Here is a 14,103-nt window from a genome sequence, read left to right as displayed (position 1 = left end):
TGGCAGAAAGAAACAACTTGGAACAATGTCTGATTTAGAATTCACTGATGCCAGCATTGGCATTTTCATTGATGAAGGTAATGTGGACACCCCATGTCAATGACTGTGTAAAACATAATTTCATATATAAATATGGAAATGTATGTAATGGGAAGAATCAGGAGAATTGGTTTCACAAATATGATGGAGGTAGCACATCAGCAACTCTTTTATGTCACTTTTCATCTGGCCTTCTAGTTTAGAGATATCCATCAATGATAAACTGGTAATTCATATTGATCATCAAAAGAGAGTTTAAAAAATCTTGGGAGGTCTGAATTCCAGAAGAGAGCTGTAGGGAGAAGTTTAAATAACCAAATATTTTCACAGTGGCAGGACTGTTCATGTTAGAAATAATTATGTATGTCAACTGAAAGACTTTCAGTCTACTGAGGTAGAATCACAACTGCAGAGAAGCATGCACTTTCTAAATGTTGGAAAGGTTCAGGAATTAATAACTATTAATTCCTGAACTTCAAGAAAAGGGTGTCGTGGAACACGTTTAAGTACAGCAAGGCAGTGCTTCAGCTCATTTTGTTCTTTGAGTACACAGTTTCCTAAATTAACAATTTTTTGCTGAATTTAACTGAATAGAAATAAATATGTTTGTGATTTATATTTTGTAGTTGTTATATACACAACTACAAAATATAAATCACATACTACAAAACACAAAATATACTACAACTACAAAATATAAATTGAAGATCTGCACGACTTTTGCTGTTAAAGAAAATAAGAAACTGTTTTCACATCATAATAATAATTTAATTACAGAAAATTTAGTTAAAGAATAAGTTTTATATCGTTATTTGCTATACTTTCTTCTTCTCTTTATCCAATTCAAGTTGAGTAGGGCTTCTCAGAAACAACCTCCATTTTTGTTTATCCTTCTAGACTTCCTCTAGCTACACCAATGGTACATCTTCTACTGTCTTCCCTTTATCTTCCTTCATCTTATCCATCCATTTTTTCTGTGGTCTCTCTCTGTGCTGCCTCCCATGCTGCAATTCTACATACTCCATCTTTGCTGCTCTCTGAGCAGCAAAACTGAACAGAATTTTACATTTTCATTACATGTTCAAACCACCTCAATCTGTTTCTTTCGACCCTTTTAGGTATCACTCATCCCGACAGTTGACCTAACTACTTCATTCCTCAGTTTATTCTTTGTTGTTTTTCCAATCGTCATACTTCGTAACAATTTCATCTCCATAGCCTTGATTCTCGATTTTCACCTTACTTATCAACACCAATGTGTCTACTCCATATGTTAGGGTTGGTTCATAATATGTTTTGAGTATCACTTTCTTACATTTGTTGTTGACATCTTTATCCATATCAAGCCCCTTACTGCTTGAAAAAACTCACTGGCTTGTCTTATTCTCCTACTCACTTCCAACTAATAAAAATGGAACTTGTCTTCTGTTCTTCTCTGTCTCAGTCCCCAAATACACAAAATCCTTGATTTCTTTAAGTATTTTTCCATTCACTTCAATAATACCTTTTCCCATGTTCTTCCTTTGAATCATAACTGTACTCTTATTTTTCTTTCTACTTAACTCTTCTTACAATGAGATCGCTTCATCTCAAAGCCATTTCTAAGCTACTGACAGCTGTTTTTGTCTATGCACTACCATTCTCCAAGTCCTTCCACCACCGCCGTAAGGGATGAGTCAGCGTACTTACTGGTGACTGATACTCACCATGTCACAAGACACTTTGGCAAATTTTAGTTGGACTTGACCTCCCTTGACAACGTAATCCCTGTAGAGGAAAACAACAACACCCCCTTGTGACGATCCGGTGACCACACCATTCCCTCCATTCCTGCCCATCAGGGGCTCGGATGGCTTTGCTGGAGGCCATCTTTTAGACCCTCTAAACTTCATAACATAACACAGTTATCACTTTGGCCTCTGTCAGGATGCCAACAATGTAAATGCCTTGGCAGACATTTCTATTAGTAAATTTACACATCCTACTATCCATTTTGTATGGTCTCCTCTAACCCCTCCTCCTTGATAGTACCCAACCTCACTTCAGGCCTTGTCTGCTGCCTGTCTGCAAGTCTTATTTGGGTCTTATTTGTAGCTAACCAACACTGATGACCATTCCCTTATCCGCAACTGGGATCCTAATCCTAGCTAGGGATCCTAATCCATAAGGCAGGTCATTTGTTATATTTTATTGGCTTTAAAATGAATTTATGACAATATTTTTATTTTAATGTCAACAAGTACAGTGAAGAATATCATATTACCTGAATTGTGTTACTTAAGGTTGACAAGTTATGTAAACCATTAAGGAAGGTCATTCGAGTTGTATTCCATTTTTATTTCTTGGTGTTATTTGGATGCCTTGAGTAGTTAATTTTAACTACTTAGTTTTTAATAAATGCTGAAGTGCATAATTGTGATAATTTTGATAGTTCGTGGAAAGTGATGATGATTAGGACAGGAATAGTAGTAACATTATCTTTTTGTAAATAAAAAGATTCATAATTTCTGAAATATACTGGAATGGATTTTTAGATCTAAAGTAGGCAGTTGAAAAGGAAATTAGTTGACTATTGAAATGGAAAAAATAGTATGTAACAATGAAATTTTGCCGTGTAATTAAGTATGTGTATCAGTGTCACTTGATACAAAAGTAATATTGAAAAGATTAAATAGTGGAAAAAAGTCTGTTACCTTATGAGTACAATTACTTTTTCACAGTGTTTAGTTTAAATTATGTGGAGAAGTCTGTGCATAATATTTATAACTATTTTTATTTTATTATTTATGTTCAGCCTCGTGTACTCTGGACTGGAAAACAAGTTTTTGGTCTATTAATTAAGCCTAATAAAACATGCCCTATTAAAGCAAATCTTCGCACTAAAGGCAGGGCCTATACCTCAAATGAAGAACTATGTGTACGTGATTCCTGTAAGTAATTTATTTCTTCATTAATTACTTTACTATATAACATTTTCACTTTTAGTGATATATTTATTAGTAAATAATTTTTATTAATTTTTTAAATAAATTATCACTTTCAGTCCAGTGTGCCATCATATGGTGCTATTTTTAAACCATTGTACTATTTATTTGAATAGAGAAACTATTTTTATTAAAATAGGATTTGACTGAGCAAGATTTATATATACTTCTGTTGACTGAGCAACAGTTTTATATACTTCTATTAAATCTACAGCATACAGTGTTGGTAATTTATAAATAATGTGAAATTATTGTTTAATTAGATATATGTGTTTTCAACAATTTTTAAACCACTTCTTTTATTTTATTAAACATAAAATTCTTTCTTTTATGGATTTCTCTTTCATGTATCTAATATTTTTATTCTGATTGTATTTTCAATTTATTAAAAGGGACACCTTAAGTAATACACCTTAACATCTTTTGTTATTACATTAATAGCAATTATTAAGAGATTAATTTATTATATTATCCATTAAATTAAATACATCAAGCTTAAGCACAAAATATCCTCCAAAAAAATGCTATAACAGTCATTTAAAAAATTATAATATTGTAAGACATTTAAAGTTGCCCAGATCTCTCAAGGAAAGGCTTCCATAATTGCCAAATAATATAAAACAAGTAGAATTTATAAACATAAATGGAAAAAAAATTATAAAGTAATTAACCACATGGTCAAAGTATAAATACTAAATTATATTAGTAGTTAATTATTATTACTCTGTTCATATTATTGGTAATAATAACTAAGAATTATTAATAATTAGTTATATACATTTTATTATCAATAGTCTATTTGGTTTTTTTTAATTATCCAGCAGAAGAAACTTAAATTAATTTATTAAAATATAATTAATCTTAAACTTTGACATTTTCTATTAAATTCCTAGATCACAAAGACAATATATAGTTTTAATTTGTTAAAAATGATATGTTTAATATAACTCAATTTTTCAATTTTTATTTTTATTAAGAGAAATGAATTTAAAATGAGCTTCAGTATTAATTTTTAGTGATGCTGATTTTAAATTGTGCTGTAATCAGCACAATCTGCAACACTGCTGAGAAAGGAAATTCATTATAATTTAGAAAATTTATCGAGATTTATCTTTTCAAAATTTTTGCCAGGTTTTGAAAAGATCTGAAATTATATTTTCAAATTGTAATTTTTTTTTTGTTTTCATTACTTTGTGTACTATTTGGTTCACTCTTCTTTTTTTCAGCTGGACTGTTTGTTAGTAATTTGTCTAAATGCTTATAGAAAATTTCCCTCAATATAAATATATTTATATATAATCTAATAGATCAGATTGATAACTTTTCGTTTTGATTAATATTTTTTATTAATATAAATTCACAGGTCAATTTTTATAAAAGCTATTCATTAAATAGTAGTACTATATAGATAGTAATTGAACTTAGGGTGTGATTAAATATATATATAAAAGAACATGTCCTGACTGACTGATTGATTCATCGGTGCCCAGCAAAAACTACTGAAGATACATTGATAAAGATCTGTATCATGCTCTTCTTACAGTGTAAGTGCACCCTAAGATAAGAAATGGTTACAAACACATAAATAAATTAAATTCTATTTAAGGTAATTGGAACACAAAAATGGTAATTTATATTACTAACAAGTTCCCTAATATACCAATTGACAAGACAAATGAAATAATGAATTAAATGAACCCCCACGATATACCAATGCATTAATTACTATTATAAGAAATATTTATCATCAAGATTATTTTGAGTATGAAAATGACTTTTATTTACAAACAGAAGGCTTCCAATGAGATTACCTATATCTACTATTACATTTGAGATATTTATATAAGATTTTGAAAATAAAGTAATTCATGGTGTATTAAATACACACCAAAAATTGTGGATAAGATATGTAAATGATTGTGTCATATATAACTCAACTACAAATAGTGAACATGATCATTTTAATTAAACTTAACAATTACAATAAAAATTTAACATTTACATACAAAGTAGAAAATTACACCTTTTAGATATTGAAATTGAAATAAACATAAACAACATAATAGAAACATCAATTTATAAAAAAACCCACAACAAATAGTATTACAATAGATTTAAATTCTACGAGTAACCACCTACGGTCGCAAAAAATTATTACATATAAAGACATTATATTTAGAGCAGTAATTGCTCTAAATAATAATTAATTATTCCTTATACAAAACACAATAAAAATAACCTCAAAAAAGAAATATATGAAATAAAACAGACAGCTATATTTAATGGTTTCAATGGCGATATTATAGAAAAATTTATAAAAAGGCAGAATAAAAAATACAAAGATATTTATACCAAAATACAACAAAAAAATAACAAAGATTACTTAGAGTTTATACCTAAAATACAATTACACAAATAAAATAATAGAAAAAAAATTATTGTTGTTTATGATAAAATAAATATAAAAAGGTTTATAAATAAAAAAATCACATTATAAAATATTTAAAAAAATAAATAAATATAATAAATAAAAATATAAATAAAAATAATAGAGAGGAATTAAGAAAAATAAATATTAAGAAAAATTCACAGCCTTCTAAAATCGTCAATGGGTAATACAGGCTTAAAAGCTCAGAAGAAATTTACAGAAATTTGGAAATAATAGAAACTACAATAAGAAAAAGAAGACTTAAAGTTTATGGACTTCTATACAGAATGGATGAGAAACAGACTAACTAAGTAGTTACATACTTAAGTTGACAAGGATTTAAAAATATTAAATGTCTCAGAAGAAATAATTGAAAATAGAAAACACATTTAGAAAAGTAATAGATGAGTCTAAATTTCCAGAAAAGCCAAAAATTAAAAACTAAAATGGAGTAAAGAGAGAAGAGAAAAACACTGTGAATGAATGAAACAATTTTGGAAAAGGAAAAAGAAGTCTAAAGCTGTGCAACGTGATCATTAGATGGTCCAATCAAAAAGAAAAGAGAGGAATTAAATAAACAAAATTTTAAATTAACAGTTGTAATAATATTTATATAGGTAAATAGTTAAAACCAATAAATCATTTAAAAAAAGATTTACAGAACGTTACACAGTGTACAAAAACAAAAAAAGAGGTGCATCCATATATTAGCTAACCATCTGTTAGAATGCAAACATAGTATTACAGATTGCAAAAATAATTTAGAGATATGGAGATTTGTAATAATGATACAAAAATGGATATACTTGAGAAATACAGTATGTTTGGAAAATTGCTGTGCACTGAAATTATGGTAGTGTAATGACAAAAGTTTCTTAATTATTTTATTGTATTTTTATTTCATTTTTCTTAGAAACAGATATTACAATAACTAGAATAGTTTATAAAAGGTGTTGAAAATGACTTCCTCCAACATCAATGCATCAGTGCACCCGTTGCAATTTATTTTCAAACACTTAACCAGTTGATGTACTGGAATATGCTGTTATTGTGGTTTTTAGTTAGTCATGCACGGTCTCTTGCGATATGCTGTTGTTTCTCTGCCCTCCCTGTAGAAAGTAATCTGAGGAAGTTAGATTGTGCAGACCACTAACCCCTCGAAATGATTTGTTCACCAAAGACATTTTGTAAAAAAGTCATTGATATGTTAACTGTGTATGCTGTGGTACCTACCATCTTGTTGGAACAAACCTTGATTTCCACTTCTGTTAACTGACTATTGAAGTTTGTTAAAACACTACAATAACGATCATTATTATTAACTATATTTTCAAAAAATATTGGACCTACAATGCACGTTCTACTCACACTGACCAGACTTCAATTTTCGCTTTGTGTAATGATTATGTAATTCATTGGGGTTGGTTGTTGATACAGCTGTGTATTTTGTGAATTAACATACCCTCCCAGGTAAAACCATCCTTCATCTGTAAAAAACTTATTGTCGAGAATATCTATGAAATTTTGGCCAATAATATGATTAAACCATTGACAATAATTTAGTCTTTTGGCATGATCTGTAGGTTTCAGTTATTGAACACTCATTGCTTTGCAGGGGAGAATCTTCAGTTCTTTTCTTACTGATTTATAAATCTGTAAGAAAGTCTGATATCTTGCTGCTGTGGTTACTTATGCATTGACTTCGATGGACTTTTGCCTGTAACATCTGAAATATCAAGCAGCTTCTGTTCATTTAGTTTAGGTGGTCTTCTACTTTGATCACAGTCTTCAATAAAGCCTGTTGCACAAAATCTTTTATATAGTTTCAACTGTATTGTGGTGAGGAACAGAAATATTTGGAAACTTCCGACAACTTGTGCTTCACCTACTCAGTATACTTGTCATCTTCACAAAAGTCGTATTTAAATAGAAAAATGGGTTCCGCTACCAAAAAAACCATTATGTTTCTTGCAACTTTTGATTATTTATTAAGCTAATTTTATATAATGATTGCAACCAACACAGTCCATGATTTAGAGGATAATAAAAAATGCAAATTTTTAAAATTCAGGAATTTGTTTTAGTCCCTATTAATTAAAATTTTTTCTGGTTTCTTATTTTGGTAAATAGTAGGATATATGTGATGTAGAAAATTAGGAGTACGGAGAATATTCTAATATTATTTTGAAATCATTTACATAATTATCTACATGTACTTTGTTTTCTACAAATTTTTTTATAGTTTATCAAATGTCAGTGAAAAGTAGTAAGGATGGGCCCAATACAATGGAGTAGAAGTAGGAGTCCTACGACTTTCCCTGCCCCTCCTTAAATTTTACTTTTACTTAAATTTAAGCATGTTGTCAACTCTTAGTTACCTGCAGGTGAACTCAGATTTCTGTTGTGTGATCTCAAAAAATTGATGGTGGTATTTTTCTCCCTAAACTTTGAGTACAACCACAGATCATTTAGAGTATTTGACTGTAGGTGGTGCAGCCAAGCAGCCTCCATATATATAGGGTTGACCATAGTAGCAATACATGAAAGAGATTCTGCAACTATCTTTGATTTGTTCTTTGCTAAGTTTAGTTAAAACAAATAATAGTGTATTTTATATTGATTAAAACAAATTCTAATGGTTAAACCTATACTAATAATTTATTTGGTGAAGGAAACATTGGGTTGTTTTTTTACCTTTTATATTTTATGCCCGGCAATATTAGAAAGACTAATGAGGTTTTTTTTCAGTTGTAGTTATCAGAAATTCAGAATTGTTGGCTGGTGCAATGGATAAATCAACATTAGGTTCTGGTGGCAAGAATAATATATTTTATGTTCTATTGAGAGATTGGGGTGAAACAGCAGCCACTACTTCAATGTGGCGTTTAGGTAGATTAGCTTCTTACTACCTAATGAATCGAGGATTCAGTATTGGTATTGGAGATGTCACTCCTGGTATTGGGCTTCTAAGAGCTAAACAAAAATTACTAAATACTGGGTAAGTTATTACAATTTTTAATGTTTTAATTCCCTTTGTTACAATTTTTTAAAAATCCCTTTCTTTTTTCCTTAATTCAGTATAATCCTGTTCAGTGATGATAATCCTGGATAATTCATTTACATCCTAGTGATATACACATCGTTAAAAAAACTGCATTTTTTCTGTTAGTTTATGTTAAAATATTTTTTCTTTTTATAAACACAAAAACTCCCTATATGGTGTATCCTTGTTTTTTGCAGTATTTTGCTACTGCATGGAAACTTTTGTGTTGGTTTGTTTGTAAAATGATGCTATCATGGATTTTACATTGTATTAAAGTAATTTATAAGATGACTAAATGAAATCTAATTTTTTTCTGGAATGTTTTTTATATTTTTAAATAATTTTTTTTTTTAAAACCTGTTATCTTAATTACAGCAGATATTGTTAGAATTGATAAAAATATATATTCATTTGCTTAAGATAATATGTTTATAGATGATCATAGTGTTTATGTCGGTAGATAATAATCAAAATTATAAAATACTGTGTTTTAAAAAAATTAAAACATTGAATAACTTGTAAATACCTAACTTTTAATATTGATAAAAACTATTGCTGATTGGTTTCTCAAGTAGACTTACTATTGCTAATTGATAGACAGCATTTCCATAATTATAATATTAGTATTTCTGTTGTCCATAGAATAAATATTTGGGTGTTTAGATGATACCATTTTTGTGGAATGATCAAATTTTGTTTGCAATTAGGACAAACAAAGTTCTTTCATTTTGAAATGGGTGGTGGTTGGAGAAAAAACAATTTGTAATTTGAGGTTGTTACAATTTATAAAATGAAAAAGGTTTAAATTTTTACCTATTTGAATTATAGAAAAAATTCTAGGAATGGGTCAAGGGAATACATGTGACTGTTGGAAAAAGTTAATATTTATTTTAGGCTGCGATGGGTAAATTTGATGTGATCCAATTATTAAATAATTGGATCACCTGATAACTGTGAACTTGAGGTGCACATGATCCTATTGAGCACAGTATGACGCTTCTAAACAAAAACTGGCTGGTTAGTTTTACTACATATGTTTTTCATTTGTTAAGAAAGGAGAATTGACAATTATGTGGGAAATGAATTTTGCTAAGACGGGAGATTTTTTCAAAGAGGTAGAAAAAATTTTTAAAAACGGTGTAAGAGGTAGATTTTCCTCATCTTTTCTCTTGGTTAGGAATGATTACCCAATAATCTGTGATATGAAATACAGGGTAAGGTATAACCCTTATTCTTTTAATGATTAGTATTATTTAAAAATTCACTATGTAGTAATAATATTGGCTTTATAAAAGAAAATCTTGTATTATATAAATTATTAAGGAAGATCTTTTAAATGAGTTGGTATTTTTTTAGAAAGGAGAAGCATGTTGAGGTCCTTTTTATAAACCAAGGTATTGTGTTGCATTACTCAAAAATAATCCAGGTTTGTTAGAAATTAACATTGTTATTTTTTTGGGAGTAAATATGTAAATATAAACTCGTAAAAAAATAAAATCTTTACTAAATTTCAGCCTAAAAATGCAAAAAGTAAGCCTTTTTTGTATTCACATTCATTCTGACTTTGAAAAAAATTCTTTTTATTCAAATCAAAGAAGTGTGACTAAGTGATGAATAATGACTGTAATTTCTATAATAAGTAAAATTAAAAGAGCTGGTTTTGATTTAATCTGACTTAGATTGAAAACAGTATGGACTAATATATCTAGAGTTAATTATTTAGACCACTAAGAAGTTAAGATTGTTAAATAATTTGAGTGGTTTAAATATAATTAAAATTGAAATAACAAAACAAAAAGTTCAGATTCATAATGCAGATATAATGATGTATGGATTTAATTTTATTACAAAATTTGTTTACGTATATTCAAACTTTTTCGCTAAATGGACTGATTTTGAAGATTTTTTTAATTTTATTGGGGAAGTTCTTTTCACTGCTCCATTGTAAGTTTTTTTGCTATATTCAGATTTTTTCAGAAGATTCTATTGAATAAAAAAATTGATTACCTGCATAGGTGATTTGAAGATATGCTTTTTTCTTTTGCGGCTAGTGTAAGTGTAAGTGAAAGTGAATTGTTACTTTTGTCTAACCATAAATGTGTAAACACTGGGATTGGTAGGTTTAAAAGTTTAAATAAAATATATACAAATGACATTGTATGTTTAATGTAACATATATAAGTTGGTTTTCTTTATTGGTTTTGTAAAGGTAAGGTATTCTTTTAATTAAAATTGTTTTTTTTTTTAATTTAATTGCTCATTTTAATATTTTAGTGCACCTTGTTATAATTGTTAAATTAATGATATGAATTATGTACAGATATTCTAAATGTGACCAATATATTCAAGAACTTGCGGATGGTAGATTAGTTTGCCAACCTGGTTGTAGTGGAGAAGAAACTCTGGAAGCTGTGATATTAAAAGAATTGTCTGTTATTAGAGATCATGCTGGTAAAGCGTGTTTAAAAGAACTACATCCATGTAACAGCCCACTTATTATGGCCCTGAGTGGATCCAAAGGTAATATTTTAAAATTATTATACATCTTTTTCTTCTTATTGAAACGTTTTATAAAAAATTTATTATATTTAAAAAAAAATTTAATAACATTTTTGTGTTTTTTAGATATCTTATAATATTTATTTAATTATTACGGTTCTTGAACAGTGTGGTATTTTGATTTATCGTGGGTTTTCAGTACGTAAATGCAATATTTGATTTTTATATGCATACTCATCTCATCTCAATAGTTATTCGTGGACTTTCACTGGGCTTTTATTTTTTTTATTATTTCTACCTACATTTCACTGTATTCATTCATTTATTCTATCCTTTTTGTTGTTAATGCTTATATGTCATTTTAGAGATAATTTCTAATCGTTTATTTTGTGTTTTTAATTATAGATTGTAGTGAACTAATTTTTCATGTTTGGAGGTAACTTGCTCTGGAAATGCTGAAATTTTGTTATTTTTAGTAAAAGAATTTTCAATATATGTTAATACATGTAGGTTGTGCAATCTCTTGTATACTGTACAGTGTGTACTATTATTATAATACTTAAATGGATTGCTTGGGTTTATTGTAGTTGTTGAACATGTCATTTCTTTATTGTGACTTGTACTTCATATCCAGTTATTTACAATCATTACAGTTATGGCACTACCATTGGAGTACTTTAGATGTTACTCCATTTGTACCTCACTCCTAGTTAATGCACTTCAATAATATTGTGAAGTGCAAAATAATAAACATGAAACAGATGTTTGAAATTTAATGTGCATTATGTTCCAAGACATAAAGAAAGTTGAAAGAACAAGAAGAATTCTATAACATTATTAAAGAGTGATTATTGACATAGGTAATATAATACACCAGAAGGTGCAGAATTTTGTTGCCTAGGTATTAAAAATTTCAAAAGTAGGACAAAGTAAGGTGTAACTCAATGGCAATTGTTACAGTAAAGAAGACCTTTTATGAAAAAAAAAATTATTAGTAAAAAAAGAAGTTGCTAGTACCTAATGTAGATCTAAGAATTAGTAACATATTCTAAAAAAATATTTGTGGAGTATATTGCTTGATAATAGAGGGACTTAGACAATATGAGAAACAGAAAGAAAAGATTAGAGACCTATGAAATGTTATGTTACTGAAAGATGTTGAGGATTAATTGGATAGGTAAAATTAGAAATGAAGAGGTCTTAAGATGAGTAGGTGAAGAGAAATGTTTAGCAGAATATAGTAAAAAATACAAACTAGCTTGATAAAGTTTACTTAATTTAGTAATAGAGGGATGTTTAGAATGTAAACATTGTGGAGGAAGACAAAAATTTTAATGTTTAAAATAGATAACTAAGACTGTAGGTTTTAAGAAAAAAAAAGAAATAGAGAAAAACACCAGACCTTAATACAATCAAATGATTGATGACAAAAAAATAAATTAAAAAATAAAAGAACAATGAAATGATGTCAAATTAACCTTTAATTGATAAATGTAAATGTAAAAATGAGGTTAATACATAACAGGAATAAACATTGAATGTGTTCTTTATTTATGTCAGATTTTAAACTTACCAAAATATAAACTGCACTAAAAAATCTTCTGTACATTGATAATTCATTTTACAAAATCGTGATAAAAAAATATTGTATAGTAAAGATGCAATATAAAGGACTCTTAAATTGTTCAGTAATTGACAGGACTATTGAAGTTTAATGATAGTTTAAGTACAGACATGGGTGTTCAGAAATACTGATGTAGCTGGTTTTTCCCGTTTTTTTTTTTTTTTTTTTTATATTTTCATTTATTCTCTTAATTCATTCTTGTTTTTCTATCTATTTGTTTTTATATATTTTTTTTTCTGTGGTAAATTAGAGAAAACCTGTGTATTTGTTTAATGTTAAGAAGATATATCTGGGCTGATGCCTGTTCTGTTGTTACCTTCATCGTAATTACTTGTAAATGTATTAATAAAATAAATATAATCTTGTTTTATATACTGTAAATGTTTATAAAGAATATTAATCAATTAAAGATAAATATAGATGGAATAAAATTCCATTTTAGCTGTACAAATATTGTATTGACCAGAATGATGATTTAGGATTACATATTGAATTTTAAGCAACCATGTTATTTACTGTAAATATTTAAAATTAAACTGAACTCTGTTACTGCAGTGAGAAATTCATATAAAATAAAATAAAAAAATTGTATGCAACCATGTCCATAATTCTTCATTTTGAAAAATTGTTGTAATACACTGTAAAAACTGTTGTATAGTACACTGTGATGTACTGCAACAGTGTATTTAAGAAAGTCATTGTTGAATGAAACAAGCTTCTTTATTTGCTATTTTCAATAATTCCTGATTATATATGGTACATTTTATATTATTAAAAATATCTAATTACATTATGCACAAAGTTTATATTAAGTAAAAGTATTTCTGTTTAGGATCGTTTATTAATATCTCTCAGATGATTGCTTGTGTTGGCCAACAAGCTATTAGTGGTAAACGTGTACCGGATGGTTTTGAAGACAGAGCATTGCCACACTTTGAACGACACTGTAAGTTAATGATGACTAGTTTCTTAGATTTATTGCTTTAAAATATATTGTCATGTTATAATAACATGAACATAACCAACTTATTAATATTATCATTTTCTTTACTACCATGTATTTTTATTTTCTATTTTCTTGTTTATTACTAATATATTAACTTTTTTTTGGTCAGTTTAATGATCTAGTTTTCTATTTTGTAGCAAAAGTTCCTGCTGCTAAAGGATTTGTTGAAAACAGTTTCTATTCAGGGTTAACACCAACTGAATTTTTCTTCCACACTATGGGAGGGCGTGAAGGTCTAGTGGATACTGCTGTTAAAACTGCAGAAACTGGATATATGCAGCGACGACTGATAAAAGTATGGTTTATTTTTTCTTTCTTGCAAAAAATATATTTTAGTTAAACAAAACTTTTTTATGAAGATTATGTTCTCTTTTAATTTCATTTTTATAAATGTAAATTGTTAAAAATTAATCAATTTACTTTAAAATTTGAGAAGAGAATTGTTCAATATTTAATCATTTTAAAGTTCCGTTTTGTTTG

At 28.0% G+C, this 14,103-nt stretch overlaps 1 protein-coding gene across 1 annotated transcript in view; it reads left to right on the top strand.

Moving 5' to 3' along the window:
- Polr3A (RNA polymerase III subunit A) overlaps window positions 1–14,103 on the top strand; it is a 102,386-nt gene that overhangs the window by 52,391 nt on the left and 35,892 nt on the right. The window contains exons 12-16 of the mRNA XM_075361195.1: window positions 2,834–2,969; window positions 8,200–8,449; window positions 10,815–11,014; window positions 13,450–13,563; window positions 13,761–13,918. Coding sequence (XP_075217310.1) covers window positions 2,834–2,969; window positions 8,200–8,449; window positions 10,815–11,014; window positions 13,450–13,563; window positions 13,761–13,918 — 858 coding nt within the window. The remainder of the gene's footprint in view (window positions 1–2,833; window positions 2,970–8,199; window positions 8,450–10,814; window positions 11,015–13,449; window positions 13,564–13,760; window positions 13,919–14,103) is intronic.

Source organism: Lycorma delicatula, chromosome 3, assembly GCF_047948215.1.
Source record: "Lycorma delicatula isolate Av1 chromosome 3, ASM4794821v1, whole genome shotgun sequence".
Classification (NCBI taxonomy): domain Eukaryota; kingdom Metazoa; phylum Arthropoda; class Insecta; order Hemiptera; family Fulgoridae; genus Lycorma; species Lycorma delicatula.
This window is presented reverse-complemented; position numbering and strand designations above follow the sequence as displayed.